This window comes from Oncorhynchus kisutch, linkage group LG6 (assembly GCF_002021735.2).
Source record: "Oncorhynchus kisutch isolate 150728-3 linkage group LG6, Okis_V2, whole genome shotgun sequence".
NCBI classification, from domain to species: Eukaryota; Metazoa; Chordata; class Actinopteri; order Salmoniformes; family Salmonidae; genus Oncorhynchus; species Oncorhynchus kisutch.
The window spans coordinates 62209507-62229507 of NC_034179.2; the positions used below are offsets into that span (position 1 = coordinate 62209507).

General features: G+C 43.8%; 1 protein-coding gene across 1 annotated transcript; it reads right to left on the reverse strand.

Annotated features, from left to right (window-relative positions):
- Window positions 1-9123: 9123 nt before the first annotated feature.
- On the reverse strand, window positions 9124-18833 carry cdipt (CDP-diacylglycerol--inositol 3-phosphatidyltransferase (phosphatidylinositol synthase)). The gene is made up of 6 exons (XM_020486205.2): window positions 18594-18833; window positions 15600-15734; window positions 13169-13322; window positions 12456-12537; window positions 11974-12055; window positions 9124-11607 (listed from the first exon to the last, which is right to left on the reverse strand). The coding sequence occupies exons 1-6, from the start codon at window positions 18634-18636 to the stop codon at window positions 11462-11464; spliced, it is 642 nt and encodes a 213-aa protein (XP_020341794.2). The 5' UTR covers window positions 18637-18833; the 3' UTR covers window positions 9124-11461.
- Window positions 18834-20001: the final 1168 nt, after the last annotated feature.

The window sequence follows — 20001 nt, forward strand, 5'->3', positions numbered from 1 at the left end:
TAGATGGTGAATAATGGGCAAGACAAAATATTTAAGTTCCTATGAACGGGGCATGGTAGTTGGTGCCAGGGGCACCGGTTTGTGTCAAAACCTGCAACGATTCTAAGTGTTTCCACATTCAACAGTTTCCATTGTGCATCAAGAAAGCAAGAATGGTCGACCATCCAAAGGACATCCAGCCAACTTGACACAACTGTGGGAAACATTGGAGTCGACCTGGACCAGCATCCCTGTGGAACGCTTTCGTCACTTGGGGGTTGCTGTGCGAAGTTGCGAACACACTGTCATACACGTCGACTCGGAGCATCCCAAACATGTTCAATTGGTAACATGTCTGGTGAGTATGCAGACCATGAAAGTACTGGGACGATTTCAGATTCCAGGAATTGTGTACAGATCCTTGAGACATGGAACTGTGCATTATCATACTGAAACATGAGGTTATGGCGGTGAATGAATGGCACGACAATGTGTCTCAGGATCTCGTCACGGTATCTCTGTGCAGTCAAATTGCGATTGTGTTATTTTCCATAGTTTATACCTGTCCATACCATAACCCCACCGCCACCATGGGGCACTCTGTTCACAACGATGACATCAGCAAACCGCTTGCCCACACAACGCCATACATGTCTTCTACGGTTGTGAGGCCGGTTGGACGTACTGCCAAATTCTCTAAAATAACGTTGGAGGCGGCTTATCGTAGAGAAATTAACATTACATTTCTCTGGCAACAGCTCTGGTGAACATTCCTGCAGTCAGCATGCCAATTGCACACTCCCTCAAAATTTGAGACATCTGTGGTATTATGTTGTGTGACAAAACTGCACATTTTAGAGCCTTTTATTGTCCCCAGCACAAGGTGCACCTGTGTAATGATCATGCTGTTTAACCAGATTCTTGATATGCCACACCTGTCAGGTGGATGGATTATCTTGGCAAAGGGGAAAACACACACAAACAGGGATGTAAAAAAATGTGCACACAAAATTCAAGAGAAATAAACCTTTTGTGCATATCAAACATTTCTGGGATATTTTATTTCAGCTCATGAAACATGGGACTAATACTTTACATGTTGCGATTATATTTTTGTTCAGTGTACATATTTTCCAGGACGTTGAAAAGGTATCTTTCTGGGACATTGAAAAATAAGTATTTTCCGGACGTTGAAACCGGGTTAATTTTCAGTTCTAAATGAAAGTTGAAAATACTTATTTTCCAGAATAGCCTACGAATAGGAGTTTTACTTGACCAGGTCATCAGATCAGGAGAAAACTCCAGGCCCCAGAAAATACATACTTTTGACCCTGTGGTGCCACCTCTGGATCATATTGTAGTTCATAAGGTAAAGGTTTATTTGTTGTGAATTAATCTTTCACTTGTTTTGCCGTCCTCATAGAGGATGAGTCTGGGATTTGCTGTATCACGGTCACATCCACTGTATCTTCTTCAGCATCAAATCAGGAAACTTCTCCATTCGGTTAAGACATTTCTCCTCAAGCTCAGAAAAAGCCCCCCTCACTTTTTCCTCCAGCTGAGACAAAGAGCTCCTCACCCCTCTCTTCACACCCCTTCCACACAGAGCACTGTGAAAACTGATCTCAGACAAGTCCTGGACCTGGGTGAGTGTGGGGGGTTGCAGGGATGACACGTTCTGTAGGAGGTGGTCCCCAGTGATTTCCTGCTCCAGCTCTTCGATACACACTCCAGTCCATCTCTCGGCACTTTTCTTCTTCTCGTTAACATTCTAAATGTAGTTAGCCTGGCTTCTCTCAATGGAGCACACGAAAGCAGTGAAGACCTGCACGCCGTCTGCTATGTCAAGTTCTGTGTCTCTGTTGCTGAGCTCTCCGGAGTGTTTGAACTCCTCGACCTTCAGCTGTCGCTCCTGAATCATCTTCTGCGCCTGTGCTTCCAGCAGAGCCCTCCTTTCTCCATTCTCTTCCCAGAGGGACGGTGTGGTGAGACTTGTAGTGTGTCTCAGTGCAGAACTGACGCACATACGCCTGGTCAGTCCTCCAGAACATCTCCAGGAGTCTGTCATGCTTCTTACACATTCTGTCTTCCAGGCTCTCCACGGGGTCGATCAGCTGAGGTTGCAGGTGAGTCTCACAGAAAGAGGTGAGACACACCAGGAAATGTAGTACCTTGCGCTTCGTCCCCGTGCAGACGTCACAGGCCAGTTCTCCAGACTTAGTAGGGTGCTGCTGGTAGCTTTCCATTGAACTGATTTCCTGAACTGAGCGGCCATCTCAGAAATAAAAGTATCGACACAGATCTGGTCTCCTATCAAAAGTAATTTTACACAGTGGACACTGGCACACGTAATTGCTACCCAAGTACTTTCTGATGCAGGTCTTGCAGAAGTTGTGGTGGCTGGCTCAGTGAACACGTCCAGATAGATAGAGCACTGGAACTGCTCTTCAGACAGTAGACTGCTGCAGGAAGCCATGTCTAGACAGAGACCAAAGATGAAATGATAAAACTATATTATACAATTATAACGCATTTTACTGGAATTATTGGTATAACTTGTGATAATACTTTATGAATAGACACATCCAGCCTAGTTGAAGTGATCAATACATTAAACTGGAGACCAGTGGAGGCTGCTGAGGGGAGGACGGCTCATAATGAATGGAATGATATCAAAGACATGAACCCCCCCCCCCCAAAAAAAAATACGTGATTGATACCATTCCATTCCGGCCATTATTATGAGTCTTTCTCCCCTCAGCAGCCTCCACTACTGGTTACCAACATTTCAGTGAAGTTCGTTTAGTAAAACTGCTTTGAAACATTTTGCCTGCTTGACATTTCAAACTGAATAGGGACCAAACTTGAAATGTAATTTTATATTCAACACTCTTTGGCTATGCTATAAGTTTCCGATGTTAGATCTACTGAACAAAAATATAAACGCAACATGCAACAATTTCTAATATTTTACTGAGTTACAGTTCATATAAGGTCAATTTAAATAAATCTAATCAAATTGTATTAGTCACATGCATCGAATACAACAGGTGTAGTAGACCTTACAGTGAAATGCTTACTTATGAGCCCCTAACCAACAATGCAGTAAAAAAAAGAATAAGAAATAAAAGTAACAAGTAATCAAAGAGCAGCAGTAAAATAACAATAGCGAAACAATATACAGGGGGGTACCTGTACAGAGTCAATGTGCGAGGGCACCGGTTAGTCGAGGTAATTGAGGTAATATGTATATGTAGAGTTCAAGTGACTAGCACAGGTAGTGGTGTAAAAGAGGGGGGGGGGGTGGAAATAGTCTGGTTAGTCAATTGATTAGACGTTCAGGAGTCTTATGACTTGGGGGTAGAAGCTGTTAAGAAGCCTCTATGACCTAGACTTGGTGCTCCGGTACCGCTTGCTGTGCGGTAGCAGAGAGAACAGACTATGACTAGGGTGGCTGGAGTCTTTGACAATTTTTAGGGCCTTCCTCTGACACCCCCTGGTATAGAGGTCCTGGCTGGCAGGAAGCTTGGCCCCAGTGATGTACAGGGCGGTACTCACTACTCTCTGTAGTGCCTTGCGGTCGGAGGCCGAGCAGTTGCCATACCAGGCAGTGATGCAACCAGACAGGATGCTCTCGATGGTGCAGCTGTAGAATCTTTTGAGGATCTGAGGACCCATGCCAAATTTTTTCAGTCTCCTGAGGGGGAATAGGCGTTGTCGTGCCCTCTTCGCGACTGTCTTGGTGTGCTTGGACCATGTGAGTTTGTTGATGATGTGGACACCAAGGAACTTGAAGCTCTCAACCTGCTCCACTACAGCCCCGTCAATGAGAATGGGGGTTTGCTCAGTCCTCTTTTTCCTGTAGGCCACAATCATCTCCTTTGTCTTGATCACGTTGAGGGAGAGGTTGTTGTCCTGGCACCACACGGCCAGGTCTCTGACCTCCTCCCTATAGGCTGTCTCGTCGTTGTCGGTGATCAGGCCTACACTGTTGTGTCATCGGCAAACTTAGTGATGGTGTTGGAGTAAATACATTAGGCTCTAATGTATGGATTTCACATGACTGGGCAGGGGTGCAGCCATTGGTGGGCATTGGAGGGCATAGGCCCACCCACTTGGCAGCCATGCCTACCCACTGGGGAGCCAGACCCAGCCAATCTGAATGAGTTTTTCCCCACAAAAGGGCTTTAATTAAAGACAGAAATACTCCTCAGCACCCCACACCCATCCCCCATCAGACAATCCTGCAGGTGAAGAAGCCTGATGTGGAGGTCCTGGGCTGGCATGGTTCCACGTGGTCTGCTGTTGTGAGGCTGGTTGGATGTACTGCTAAATTCTCTAAAGTAACGTTGGAAGCAGCTTACAGTGCATTCGGAAAGTAGTCCGACCCCTTGACTTTTTCCACATTTTGTTACGTTACAGCTTTATTTGTCCCTCATTAAATGTATGCACAATAACACATAATGACAAAGCAAAAATAGGTTTTTAGAAACGTTTGCAAATGTATTAAATTTTAAACTGAAATATCACATTTACGTAAGTATTCAGACCCTTTACTCAGTACTTTGTTGAAGCACAATTGGCAGCAATTACAGCCTCGAGTTTTCTTGGTTATGATGCTACAAGCTTGGCACATCTGTATTTGGGGAGTTTCTCCCATTCTTCTTTGCAGATTCTCTCAAACTCTGTCAGGTTGAATGGGGAGCGTCGCTGCAAAGCTATTTTCAGGTCTCTGCAGAGATGTTCGATCGGGTTGAAGTCGTGGCTCTGGCTGGGCCACTCAAGGACATTCAGAGACTTGTCCTGAAGCCACCCCCGCATTGTCTGGTTGTGTGCTTAGGGTTGTTGTTCTGTTGGAAGGTGAACCTGCGGCCCAGTCTAAGGACCTGAGCGCTCTGGAGCAGGTTTTCATCAAGGATCTCTCTGTACTTTGCTCCTTTCATCTTTCCCTCGATCCTGACTAGTCTCCCAGTCCCTGTCGCTGAAAACCATTCCCACGGTCACGCCCTGATCTGTTTCACCTGTCCTTATGCTTGTTCTCCACCACCCATATTCCCCACTTATCCCCTGGGTATTTATACCTGCTGTTTTCTGTCTGTCTGTGCCAGTTCATCTTGTTTGTTCAATTCAACCAGAGTTCTGCCTGCCATCCTGTGACTTTGCCCCTACTTTGGATTACCGACCTGCCTGCCGTCCTGTACCTTGGCCCCAATATTCAGGATTATCAGCCCCTGCCTGCCTTGACCTGTCATCTGCCTGCCCCTGTTGTTGCAATAAATATTGTTAATTCAACACAGTCTGCACTTGGGTCTTACCTGATACACACAGCATGATGCTGCCACCACCATTCTTCACCGTAGGGATGGTGCCAGGTTTCCTCCAGACGTGACGCTTGCATTCTGGCCAAAGAGTTCAATCTTGGTTTCATCAGACCAGAGAATCTTGTTTCGCATGGTCAGAGTTCTTTAGGTGCCTTTTGTAAAACTCCAAGCAGGAGTTTGACAAAAGGCAGAGGTAGAGTGGCTTCCGTCTGGCCACTCTACCATAAAGGCCTGATTGGTGGATTGTTGCAGAGATGGTTGTCCTTCTGGAAGGTTCTCCCATTTCCACAGAGGAACTCTGGAGCTCTGTAAAAGTCACCATCGGATTCTTGGTCACCTCCCTAACCAAGGAATTCTCCAGGGTAGTTGTTTAGGCCCCTTGCTTTTTAAATCTTTTACTGATGACATGTCACTGACTTGAGTAAAGCCAGAGTTTCTATGTATGCGGTTGACTCACTCAACAAAGAGCTGCAGTTAGTTTCAGAGTGGGTGGCAAGGAATAAGTTAGCCTTAAATATTACTAAAACTAAAAGCATTGTATTTGGAACAAAACACTCACTAAACCCTAAACTTCAACTAAATCTTGTACTTAATAATGTGAAAATTGAGCAAGTTGAGATGACTAAACTGCTTGGAGTAACATTAGATTGTAAACTGTCATGGTCAAAACATATTGATACAGTAGTAGCTAAGATGGGGAGAAGTATGTCCATAATAAAGCGATGCTCTGCCTTCTTAACACTATCAACAAGGCAGGTCCTCCAGGCCATAGTTTTGTCGCACCTTGACTACAGTTCAGTCGGGTGGTCAAGTACCACAAAAAAAGGACTTTAGAAAATTGCAATTGGCTCAGAACAGGGCAGCACGGCTGGTCCTTGGATGTACACAGAGAGGTAAATTTAATAATTTGCATGTCAGTCTCTCCTGGCTGAAAGTGGTGGAGAGATTGACTTCATCACTACTTTTATTTATGAGAGGTATTGACATGTTGAATGCACCGGGATGTCTAAACTACTGGCACACAGCTCGGACACCCATGCATACCCCACAAGACATGCCACAAGGTCTCTTCTGGAGACCACTGCAAATCTACCAAGACCTGGCCCTCTAAACTTTCAGCTCATACAAGGAGAAGACTGATCAGAGATGCAGCCAAGAGGCCCATGATCACTCTGGATGAACTGCAGAGATCTACAGCTGAGGTGGGAGACTCTGTCCATAGGACAACAATCAGTCGTATATTGCACAAATCTGGCCTTTATGGAAGAGTGGCAAGAAGAAAGCCATTTCTTAAAAATATCCATAAAAAGTGTCGTTTAAAGTTTGCCACAAGCCACCTGGGAGACACACCAAACATGTGGAAGAAGGTGCTCTGGTCAGATGAAACCAAAATTGAACTTTTTGGCAACAATGCAAAACGTTATGTTTGGCGTAAAAGCAACACAGCACATCACCCTGAACACACCATCCCCACTGTCAAACATGGTGGTGGCGGCATCATGGTTTGGGCCTGCTTTTCTTCAGCAGGGACAGGGAAGATGGTTAAAATTGATGTGAAGATGGATGGAGCCAAATACAGGACCATTCTGGAAGAAATCAAGAAATCCTGATGGAGTCTGCAAAAGACCTGAGACTGGGACGGAGATTTGTCTTCCAACAAGACAATGATCCAAAACATAAAGCAAAATCTACAATGGAATGGTTCAAAAATAAACATATCCAGGTGTTAGAATGGCCAAGTCAAAGTCCAGACCTGAATCCAATCGAGAATCTGTGGAAAGAACTGAAAACTGCTGTTCACAAATGCTGTCCATCCAACCTCACTGAGCTCGAGCTGTTTTGCAAGGAGGAATGGGAAAAAATGTCAGTCTCTCGATGTGCAAAACTGATAGAGACATACCCCAAGCGACTTACAGCTGTAATCGCAACAAAAGGTGGCGCTACAAAGTATTAACTTAAGGGGGCTGAATAATTTTGCACGCCCAATTTTAAAGTTTTTGATTTGTTAAAAAAGTTTTAAATATCCAATAAATGTCCACTTCATGATTGTGTCCCACTTGTTGTTGATTCTTCACAAAAAAATAGTTTTATATCTTTATGTTTGAAGCCTGAAATGTGGCAAAAGGTCGCAAAGTTCAAGGGGGCCGAATACTTTCGCAAGGCACTGTATGTGCCTTTCCAAATCATGTCCAATCAATTGAATTTACCACAGGTGGACTTCAATCAAGTTGTAGAAACATCAAGGATGATCAATGGAAACAGGATGCACCCGAGTTCAATTTCGGATCTCATAGCAAAAGGTCTTAATATTTATGTAAATTAGGTATGTTTTTTATATATATATATATATTTTTTTTTTTTTAAACCTGTTTTTCGCTTTGTCTTTAAGGGCTTTTGTGTAGATTGAGGGGGATGTTTATTTTTTCCATTGTAGAATAAGGTTGTACTGTAATTGAACAAAATGTGGGAAAAGTCAAGGGGTCTGAATACTTTTCAAATGCACTGTATGATAGAGAAATTAACATTGAATTATCTAGCAACAGCTCTGGTGGACATTCCTGCAGTCAGCATGCCAATTGCATGCTCCCGAAAACTGGAGACATCTGTGGCATTGTGTTTTGTGAAAAGTGGCCTTTTATTGCCCCCAGCACAAGGTGCACCTGTGTTATGATCGTGCTGTTTAACCAGCTTTTTTTATTAAACCTATATTTAACAGGGCAAGTCAGTTAAGAACAAATTCTTATTTACAATGATGGCCTACCGGGGAAGAGTCGGTTAACTGCCTTGTTCAGGGGCAGAACGACAGATTTTTACCTTGTCAACTCAGGAATTCGATCCCGCAAGCTCTTTCGGTTACTGGCCCAATGCTCTAACCAGTAGGCTACCTGCCACCCCCAAGCTTCTTGATTTGCCACACCTGTCAGGTGGATGGATTATCTTGGCAAAGAAGAAATTCTCACTAACAGGGATGTAAACAAATTTGAGCACATAATTTGAGAGAAGTAAGCTTTGTGCGTTTGGAAAATTGTAGATTTTTTACTTCAGCTCATGAAACATGGAACCAACACTTTACATGTTGTGTTTGTATTTTTGTTCAGTGTAGTTAACGAGCCAAAGCCTGAACCAGTATCTGGGCAGAGGAGATTATAACAAGATCTCCTCTCTGCCCAGAAAGCTACCATTCACCAGCTCTGTCAAAATATGTTTGTTACTCACCAGATATGCCTGCAACTATCATCACATACTGCCACTATATGCACTTCCAAAAATGTGTCAGTGGGGTCAGATAGTGTGTGACATAAGTATGTACGCACGGAGACAGATACACAGTCCCCTCCCAGATTTCATCGTGTAGGACAATGACAACATTGCTAATGCCAAGAGTTGTCTTGAAAGCAGCATCAGAACTCGGAATAAAAGTCTGCATGTTCTTTTGCTTAGAAATTCCTATTGGTTGATTCTGAAAAAAAATTAAGGGATTAGAATTGAATAGGATCTCTATAAGTCCCTCCTATTACCCATGGCGCTGGCTTGTACAATAACGACTCTGGACCTCTATTTTGACTACACTTCCTAGAAACTCAACGGCCACTGTACAAGGTGGGACCTGTGTGGTCCAGCGGTTGCAGCCGCTCACCCTGGCACGCATTTGTGCCAGAGTCGGCATGGGTTCGAGTCCGGCCCACTGCCTTTTAGCTCGCCCTCCCAGTTTCCAGCACTTGAAGGTCTCTTGGGCAGAACCAGAGATTGGTCCTTTGAAAAAGGACACTGTACAAGAAGCCATGCACATAATAACTGAAGATACTGGCATAGGAGAGCAAACTGGTTGGTTCAAAGATGTCTTTATTACCTTTTCATCTATTACCGTTGACAAAGACATTCTGAACAATATCTGCAAGCCGGAGGCACTGCATGGAAATAAAACCTAAAAACACCTTTCTTACACGGACACCCACAATGTATTTGCAGATGTTATCGTAGATCTTACATGGCTTGTTTTTGTTGTGCTCCTCCCTCCCACCTTCGCAGTACACAGCACATTCTCCCAAACGTCTTGTTGAACTCAAATGAACTAGAGACCTTTGACGCCACCTGGCTGATAGCAACGTCGCCCCACTCCAAACCTAGTTTCTAATGGTTGACGATAAAACAGATCAGCCACAGCACATATATATATAGTACACACGGTCACACAGTGATGATAGAAAAGCTTGTCGAATAATATTTATAACACTCAAAACATAATACTCAGGTGGTCTTCACTTGAGCTAAGGAATGTGCACAATATTATAGATGAATGCATGTCTGTAAGCGTGTCGTGAGTATGTGTGCGGCAAGCGCGTGGGTGTGTGTGTGTGTGTATACGTGTCTGCAAAAAAAGGTGTGCGCACATGTCTAAGAAAGTGTGTGCATCTTCCCCATCCAATCATCACTGCAATGTAAAAGTTCAACACCACCTCTACAGTCACCACTACCCAGGGGCGCAACTTTGGTTTTAGAAGTGGGGGGGGGGGGCAATTATTATTATATATTTTTTTATCCTGTCGGATAAACACTCAAAACAGTCTAGCCGACCGCTCGGAGGCGTCCCGCATGGTCCTAAAGCACACCATTGCCTCGTTTTATAATCACATTCCAATGATGAAACCTGGGGGCGACAAAAATGAAATTTCAGAATGTGTGGGGGGGTACGAAAGTTGCGCCCCTACCATTACCAGTTGGTACAAGTTGCAACTAAGCACTGGTTCAGGGTCAGATATGCTATCCTCCTGATGGTCAAGGTTAAGAGTTGTGGTTGGGTAATCTGATCCTAGATCTGTGGCCTGGGCAACTTCTACATTTCACGGTAAGCACCTACACCTGTTGTATTTGGTCCATGTGACAAATAAAATGTCATTGGCTTTGATTACCACAGTCAAAAAAAGAACAAATAATGAGAACAAAAAAAAGGTAAAGTAAAGCTGTAAAGACTCAATTGTCAAGATAACAAGTGAACTGATGGTGAATGACATCTCTAGTGCAACTATTACAAATCGTTACTGATGATGGCGACAGAGAATAATAAAAACAACCATAGGAATTTAAATATTAATAGGAACATCAATAGTAGTGACTTGGAAGTTACCAAAAAAAAAGAGTATTTCAAGATAACCAAGGGTTTGAGCGATACGTGTTATGAAGTCTACTAAATAAGGTGTGGTGGAAAGTGATTCGTGTTGGCTAGTTAGCTAGACAATATTAAAGCCTGCAATGATTTGCTCGCATACAAAAATATACCACCACTGTTTACTTTTTCAAGTTTTGACACCGGTTATAATGTCAGGCTTACAACACTATACAAGTAGGCTTGATAACAGAAGGTTTAAGTTGTTACGATCTTCTAACTAAAATAAATAGCCATCATCAGTTTGGTTTTTTAAAAGGTCCCCTGACTAAGCTTACCTCCATCTTTGCTACATCACACAATAATATTTGTTCTCACACCTTCAACTCTATTCAACAAACAGAGCAACTCTGACTCTGCTTTCTGTCTGTGTCCCAATCCTCTCAAATATCCTAATTTCCTTGCTTAATTTTCTTGTCTCCTTCCCTTCGATATCACTAACGTTTTTTTCCCACCCAATGATTTCACGTCCTTTCCTATCAGTGCTCAAGCGGCGACTAAGAAAAGTGGGTTATTTGAGACTTTTGGGACACAGGGTGCATCTCAATAGTCTAGTGGCTTCCTCTCTTCATCTCCAATCCTTTCTCTCGTCTGATGTGAAATAACTGGATGGGTAAGCAGTATTGACTTGTAGGCATCCACCTTACTGTTTTCACCAATCGTTTTCACCAATTGTTTTCAGATCAGTGCAGATGGAAGGAAAGGACACGAGGAAAGGAAGCCACTTTAGACTATTGAGATGCACCTATCTACAGCCTCCTACACCCTCCCCCTCTTCTTTGCCTTATCCAAACTCGACCTCTAACCCCTAGTCATTCAAGTAGATCCGAGAGGATTGGGTCGGTGCAAAACGTAGGGGGAAAAAAAAGACGGACCTAGCCTATCAGAGGACAAGGTGGATTGGTTCCCAAAGTGTTACACCCATCCTCTCAGATCTACACACGTACCAAGGGATTAAGAGGGCCCCCCCCCTCCCCCCTCCTCCCTCCTCCTCCTCTCACTCGGCCTTGCTCCTCTCCCTCTCACGGTCGGACACGTCGATGGCAGCCATGTTCCTGGAGGCAGTGATCAGGTGCAGAACGCTGATGGCAGACTTCAGCACACACACCACGGCACAGACACCAAGCAGCCACTGCAGCCACACTGGAGAAGAGACAAGAAGAAGAAGTCCCGTTGTTTCCACATTGCCCCCTTCCTAATGCGTAGGACCTGCTGTACAGACCAGCTATTTAGCAGAGGATTACTATGCTTCTGTGAGTGAATATGAGCCGACGTATTTAGACCCGAGGCAAGAAGGGAGGGATATTACAGCGGGAGATTGAGATTTGAAGAGAGGGAGAGAACGGAGAATGGAAGATATGTAAAGGGAGAGAACGGAGGTATGAAAAGGGAGAGAACGGAGATATGAAAAGGGAGAGAACGGAGAATGGGGATATGAAAAGGGAGAGAAAAGAGAAACTAAGAAAAGAAGAGGTGGGGGGGGGGAGATAGTAGAGTGAAGAGACTCACCATGGGGTTCCTCAATGTAGTAGGAGACGTAGAGCAGGCAGAAGAAAAGCTCGTTCCCCATACACATGACAAACAGCACCGGCTATGGAAGACAGAAGTTAGATCAGGCTGTTGGCACACGTACGTGTGTGTGTGTGTGAGATAGAGAGTGTATGTAATAATTGTGTGTGCATGGGCGCATGCTAACAGTTAAGAGTGTTGGGCCAGTAACTGGTTTGAATCCCCAAGCCGACAAATCCGTCGATGTCCCCTTGAGCAAGACACTTAACCCTAATTGCTCCTGTAAGTCTCTCTGGATAAGAGCGTCTCCTAAATGACTAAAATGTTAATGTAAAGTGCGAAATGACTTTTTTTTTTGGTGGTGTGTGTGTGTGTATGACCATGTTGGTGTGTGTGTGTGTGTGTGTGTGTGTGTGAGTGTATGACCATGTTGTTGTGTGTATGACCATGTTGGTGTGTGTGTGTACGACTGGATTTCTTACACGGGAAGTGTAGTAGAGGCGAAGAATGGGGTTTCCAGATAGATCAATGGCCTTGTGGCTGGTGGATCCCTTCATCATTGAGCTGAGACAGAGAAAGAGTGTGACAGAGAGAGAGCGACAGAGAAAGAGAGCGAGACAGAGCGACAGAGAGAGAAAGAGAGAGAGAGAGAGAGAGCGCGAGACAGAGAGAGAGGGAGCGTGAGAGCCCGAATGAGAGAGATACATAATGAGAGAGAGAGAAAGAATGAGAGAGAGGTTTAACCTTTAATTCAGTACAAGGACATAACACCACCATTTTCATCACCATTACATACGCATGTGATGGCCCTGGGTGTATCTCAGTATTCTAAAAACAGCCTTTTCTCCATCCACATTGGGAACAAAACACACGCTAAAGCAATATTGTGGGTGCCTACTACTGGGAATCAGCTGTCACGTGTCCATTCCTTTCAAATCAGTCAAAGGAGAGGATTAATGAGATGAACCCAACATCTCTGTTAGCCACACTGACCTAGATAAAAATCAGATGGACCAACAACCTATACACACTTGGCTGTGGATGGGGTGAGGAGCCCCAATACAACTCAAAGAAATGGGCGACAACCCCCCCCCCCCACTTAATGGACACAAAACATTCACTGAATCCATGATTATTTGTGTAAATCGTATGTAATGTACAGTTGATGGTTCTCCGAGGCTCTTTTGTTACGTACCTGTGCAGGTGCAGCCAGTGGCTGGCGATGTCCAGGCTCATGCTGATCTGGAAGAGGAAGGTGTAGGAGGGGTAAAGAAGAGCTAGGTTGACCAGGAGACACATGGTGGCACAGCGGTCTGTCAACATGTCCAGCATCGCACCAAACTTAGTGCCTACAGGACAGGGGAGACATAGGGAGAGGTTCTTTTTGTGTGGCACATCGATTTATACAAAATTATTACCCAAAATGTATATATTTTTTTACAAATTATGTGAAAAGGAATTAGAGAATGCTGTGCAGGAACTTTAACCACTGGCTGGCAAAGCTCCAGATAGCTTAGACATTTGCAAACTGTACGACTAAAGTGTCTGGAAAATGTGATGCCATGCAGTGTGTTTTACCAATGACAGCGAGAACACAATCTCTTCACTCCCAATCAATACTCCTAAAGTCATCACGATACAGTATTCAATATGTCTGTCTAGGTTTGGGTGATATACCTTTAACACTGCATACTGGAATTTCAAAACACAGACTGATTTTCAATACCGTAAAAATGACACTTTTTTGTGTGTGTGTGTGTGTGGGGGGGGGGGGGGGGGGGGGGGGGGGGGGGGGGAGGGACTGCGTGCTACACCGCTGTTTATAACTGTAAGTATAACTATAATAAATCTAAGATGTGTCAAATAAATTATATCCAACTCAGGGCTCCAGCTATGCATTTGGTTTGCTTACTTTCTAGCTAAGTGGCTAAATGTCAAGACCAATCATCTTGGTTACAGCAGAGACATTCAATCTACTCCTGAATCAAGGTCCCTGTTGCCTAAATGGTTGTGTGTAATTATTATTATTATATATTTTTTTTATGTTTTCAATACTGCCCCTTATGTGCACTTCCGGTAATACCGTGTACCTCGGTATGGTACAGAAACGATATGACTGTATGAAAATCTAGACACCGCCCGACCTTATGTCTGTCGGCTGCAGTCCACTGGAGGTTCCCACTGGTCACTAAAGACACATATAGGCAAGACTGTGTACGTTCACATTTCCGCTCTGTCTATTGTGACATACCTTCGCTTCTGCCATATTCATACTCCTGTTTCATGCACGTTTCAACCACTCGCCCGATCGTTTGATTTCCATTCATGCCCTTTAAAAAATATATATATATTGTTGATATTTGGATCGACGACAGGCCTATCACCTGCTGCCATTGCCGTGATTACAAACACCTGCAAGTGTCCAATGGAAACCTCCTTGTGACCCGCCGTGTTTGACATGAAACCCTGATTAAGACAGCTTAGCCGTCAAAATGTTGGGTGGATAAAGTGTGCAGCTTTTCCTTTTCCTATTGGACTTATTCATTACCAGTGTTATGAAACCTTACAGATGCAAACAGCAAGTATTTTAGCCAATACACAACACAGATACATCAGCATCTCAGACAAGGACTTTAAACATCCGATTCTGTCATTTGTGCAGCTAATGAGCTCCGGTTCATGACCACTGCACTACTTTATAATAGAAGAGACACGACAAAGGCGAGAGAAACATTCTAGCTGTTATTCTCCAGGATTGACTGAAAGCCAGAGACAGATTTAGACTTGGAACAGCTGTGGGAATGGGGCAGGAACTGTCATACTCCGGGCGAGATGTGGTCCTAACTGTACAAGAGGACCCCAAGTGACAAGGATCTACCGGACGTGGGCATCAACAGCGCCCACTAGTCCTCCAGGCCCACTCCTCCGGTATGATGGAGCATGTGGCTGACCCGTTTATGTGGAGAGGCTAAGCATTGCTCTGGGGGGGGGGGGGGGGGGTTGACCAGTATGCCGGGCCATGGGGAGGGTAGCCCTGGTCATCTCCACGGTGTTAGAGGTGATCCTCATAGCCACCAAGGAGGTACCGTTGGGACATGGGGGGGGGAGACACATGCTGCAAAGAGGTACTTCGCCGACATCCAGAACAATATGGACGCTTTTACAACCCAACATGGAACTGTCATTGTACCCACCTAATACTAAGTTTGTTGCAAAAAAAAAAAAGTGTTGCATTGTCTCGTGTCATGGTGACTTTTTACATTTTTTTATATGGACCTAGGGAGGGATTAGCGGCTCGTGCACACGAATAGGCACGACACACGCGTGCACACACACGATCCATCTTCCCTGTGATGACCCATTTCCACTTTCTGTAATTATGATTTTTTTTTCTTTTTTCATTCAAACAAATAATATGGATAACGTGAAGCGCATCCCGTCCGTATCATTTCATCAGGATTTACCTTTAGTGGACAGCAGCCTTATAAGAACATTGTTCCGGTCTTTGATATCAGCACAACGCTCATATCAGTCCGACTCTTGAGACCCAGAGAGTCTGAATAAATCTATCATGGGTTGACTCTATCACAGGGTAAAAACGACATGAATAGTTGTAATGGTGGTACCTTGGTTGAGGGCGCGGGCGGCGTGCCCATCAAAGGCATCCAGGAGGGCACTGAGCAGGTAGAAGAACACAGCTGGTACGGGACAGCATGGCATCAGGTAGAAGGCAAGCAGAGCCAGCACGATGCGGGCATAGCCTAACAGGGAGGATAGGATCAGAGGAGAGGGGAGGATGAGAGAGGAGGAAAGAGGAGAGGGGAGGAAAGGAGGGCCAAGGGTGGGTGAAGGGAGGTGGTGGTGTTAAAAACAGGATTTGGCCAGCCCAATGTGACAACGCATTCAGAGACAGAGACCTTCTCCCCCTCTCTGCGAGAAAAATCTCCAGGCATTCTAGTGAGCTAGATCATCTTAAAGAATTGAGACAGAGAACATTCCCATCCTAAGAGAGTCACTAAGAAGCCACACGTCAGATCCCTAACAGGACGGATATGTCGAGGCCCCCCATCCGATTTGGGTTTTGATTATAGACTTTAAATAGAATATCTGAACTCTTTAACTTTGACTTTGTCTGTCTGGCATGCCAGATTTTTTTTTTTTTTACATTTATTTTACTAGGCAAGTCAGTTAAGAACAAATTCTTATTTTCAATGACGGTCTAGGAACAGTGGGTTAACTGCCTGTTCAGGGGCAGAACGACAGATTTTGTACCTTGTCAGCTCGGGGATTTGAACTTGCAACCTTTCGGTTACTAGTCCAATGCTCTAACCACTAGGCTACCCTGCCCTATGAATGGGTCTACTTTTCCAACTGTTGGGTCCATTTTTCCAGTCAAGCTCAATCAAGCCCAGATAAAGCACGTGAAATGAATTAAAATAGTATTTCAACCAACCCAGGTCTGGCACACAAAACAATCCTTCCAATACATAGCTAGATGGTGATACATGTCGCTGGCACTGGCGCCTTCACACTACTGTTACACTACTAGCCATCTCTCTATAGCTACTTGTATTGTGAATATACAGTGCATTCGGAGAGTATTCAGACCCCTTGATTTTTTTCCCATATTTTGTTGCGTTACAGCCTTATTTTAAAATTCCACATCAATCCATACACAATACCCCAAAATGACATCGAAACAAGTTTAGACATTTTAGAAAATGTCATTACAAATTTAAAAAAACAGAAATACCTCATTTACATAACTATTCAGACCTTTTGCTATCAGACTCGAAATTGAGCTCAGGTGCATCCTGTTTCCATTGATCATCCTTGAGATGTTTCACCAACTTGATTGGAGTCTACCTGTGGTAAATTAAATTGACTGGACATGATTTGGAAAGGCACACACCTGTCTATATAAGGTCCCACAGTTGACAGTGCATGTCAGAGCAAAAACCATGACACGAGGTTGAAGCTCTGAGACAGGATTGTGTCGAGGCACAGATCTGGGGAAGGGTACCAAAAAAATGTCTGCAGCATTGAAGGTCTCCATCATTCTTAAATGGAAGAAGTTTGGAACCACCAAGATTCTTCCTAGAGATGGCCGCCCGGCTAAACTGAGAAAACGGGGGAGAAGGGCCTTGCTCAGGGAGGTGACCAAGAACCTGATAGTCACTGACAGAGCTTCAGAGTTCCTCTCTGGAGAAGGTAGAACCTTCCAGAAAGACAACCATCTCTGCACCACTCCACCAAATCAGGCCAGACAGAAGCCACTCCTCATTAGAAGGCACACGACAGCCCGCTTGGAGTTTGCCTAAAGAACTCAGACCATGAGAAACAAGATTATCTGATCTGATGAAACCAAGATCGAACTCTTTGGCCTGAACGCCAAGCATCACATCTGGAGGAAACCTGGTGGTGGCAGCATCATAATGTGGGGATGTTTTTCAGCAACAGAGACTGGGAGACTAGTCAGGATTGAGGGAAAGATTAACGTAGCAAAGTCCAAAGAGATTTTTTTATTTTTTATTTGACCTTTATTTAACCAGGTAGGCCAGTTGAAAACAAGTTCTCATTTACAACTGCAACCTGGCCAAGATAAAGCAAAGCAGTGTGACAAAAACAGAGAGTTACACATGGGATAAACAAACGTACAGTCAATAGCACAATAGAAGAATCTGTATACAGTGTGTGCAAATGAAGTAAGGAGGTAAGGCAATAAATAGGCCAATAGTGGTGAAGTAATTACAATTTAACAATTGCAGATCCTTGATGAATACCTGCTCCAGAGCGCTCAGGACCTCATGGGGCGAAGGTTCACCTTCCAACAGAACAACATCAGAACAGCACACAGCCAAGACAATGCAAGAGTGGCTTCGGAACATGTCTCTGAATGGCCCAGCCAGAGCCCGGACATGAACCCAATCGTTCATGGACATCTCTGGAGAGACCTGAAAATAGCTGTGCAGCGATGCTCCCCATCCAACCTGACAGAGCTTGAGAGGATCTGCAGAGAAGAGTGGAGAAACTCCCCAAATACAGGTGTGCCAAGCTAGTAGCGTCATACCCAAGAAGACTCGAGGCTGTAATCGCTGCTTCAACAAAGCACTGAGTAAAGGGTCTGAATACTTATGTAAATGTGATATTTCAGGATTTTAATAAATCAGCAAAATGTCTAAACTGATTTTGCTTTGTCATTATGGGGTAGTGTGTGTAGATTGATGAGGGGAAAAACACAATTTAATACATTTTAGAGTAAGGCAGTAACGTAACAAAATGTGGAAAAAGTCAAGGGTTTGAATAGTTTCCGAATGCACTGTAATAGCCAATTCATGATGGCAAAACCGGCTCAAATCAAAACAGACAGATAACATTATGCTACGATTGACTAGGCTGATACCGTAAACTAAGTCACTTCTGTACATCACGCTGGTCCGTACAATTGACCTTATTTTAGCGCCCAAAAAACGTAATACTTCCAGATCAACTGTAATATATATATATATATATATATATTATACCTACTGTAGCTAGCTGCCAATTTGCTAACGCAATCTAGCAAAACATTTTAGCCAGTTTTCATTGGATTGGAACCATCCATGTAAATAGAAACTCACCGATCAAATTCGGAACGAAAAGGAAGATGTTTTCCTCGGCCATTGCAGTGGTATTCAGGTGTTTTAGATAGAGGTTATTTTCGACAAACGACAATATTTGTCTAATTCCACTCTTCAATCTTTAGCTACAGTAACCTTCTGACTTCCTCGAATGTAGATTTTTATTTTTGACATAATACTGTGCGACGTCAGACTTCCGGTGAGACGCACAACTAGGCACCTCCCCTTTAATTGTAACCTGTCGTCCCAAATAACACCCTATTCCCCTATATAGTGCACTAAATTTAATCAGAGCCCTATAGGTCTTGGTCAAAAGTAGTGTACTAAATAGGGAATAGAGTACAATTTGAGACATTCTATAGCCTCAATCATCAAGGACAGGGGACAAGAAATCAAGCTATTTTTGGCTTATGAGGGCACATGCACATCGTATGCATGCATGAGTGTCCTACTTGCTATTACTGTATGAATGATCCATGTACATACGGTGAATTACTGCAAACTCACTTTGCACTGCAAATAACAGCTGGCAATGGCAATGTTCTCAGTCAAAATCAGTAAGCCAATGATCACTCTTGGCTATTTCAGGGCCTTAAAGGATTCTTGTAAATCTCTACAAAGTGTGATCGTACAACCTTGGCCCAGAATAGGATTTGATCTGTCAGTGGCCTGTACAATTGTGCCTGAAATCATTACTGTACTAGTTGAACGGATCTGGATGACCTCTACTAAACACTATGTACTGACTCGGGGACGTGTGAAGGACCACAAGGATGTCCGGTAAGAACAGAGCCAAAGGATGTCAGGGCAAAGAGGTTTTATTGTCACCAAAACACACTCCCAGTGTAGTGGAGGACATACGCTGTATACCCACTATTTTTCAGTGGGCATTGCGTATATTTACTTCTTATAATCCCCACTGTAGTGGATGTATAGGGCGTATCAATTAATAGGGTTGATGGAACAGATCGGAATGTTTAGCTTAAAATTTGATGAACTAGAATTTCTTTACATTTTAGGCGCAGTAATGTACACACGGTAGTAGACCTGCCCGTGAATGTTCCAAAATGAGCTTGCGGAAAACATCGTTCTAAATTAAAGATGCAAGATGCTAGGATAAAGGCTAGGATAAAGCACTGGACCTGGAAATGACTACCATGTGGGAAAGAAATTGTCACCGTAGCATACAATTAATTATACCAGTAAAAGATTAACTATCTGCACAATAATGACTGTAGTATGAGACATCATACTGAACAGCCCCTGTGTAGCCATAGCATTATCGGTGGGTTACAAACATTTAGCAGGAAATGCTAACAAATATACTGAACAAAACTATAAATGCATACATTTCAAAGATTTTACTGAGTTACAGTTCATATAAGGAAATCTGTGAATTGAATTGAAT

Bases quoted from the DNA above. Each gene is read 5' to 3' on its own strand.
- cdipt (XM_020486205.2), bottom strand. From the start codon at position 18,636: ATGGCCGAGGAAAACATCTTCCTTTTCGTTCCGAATTTGATCG. The intron at 13,323-15,599 runs GTACCACCATTA...CCTGTCCTGTAG, and splicing joins CGCCCGCGCCCTCAACCAAG to GCACTAAGTTTGGTGCGATG. The intron at 12,056-12,455 runs GTAAGAAATCCA...TGTCTTCCATAG, and splicing joins GCCTCTACTACACTTCCCGT to CCGGTGCTGTTTGTCATGTG.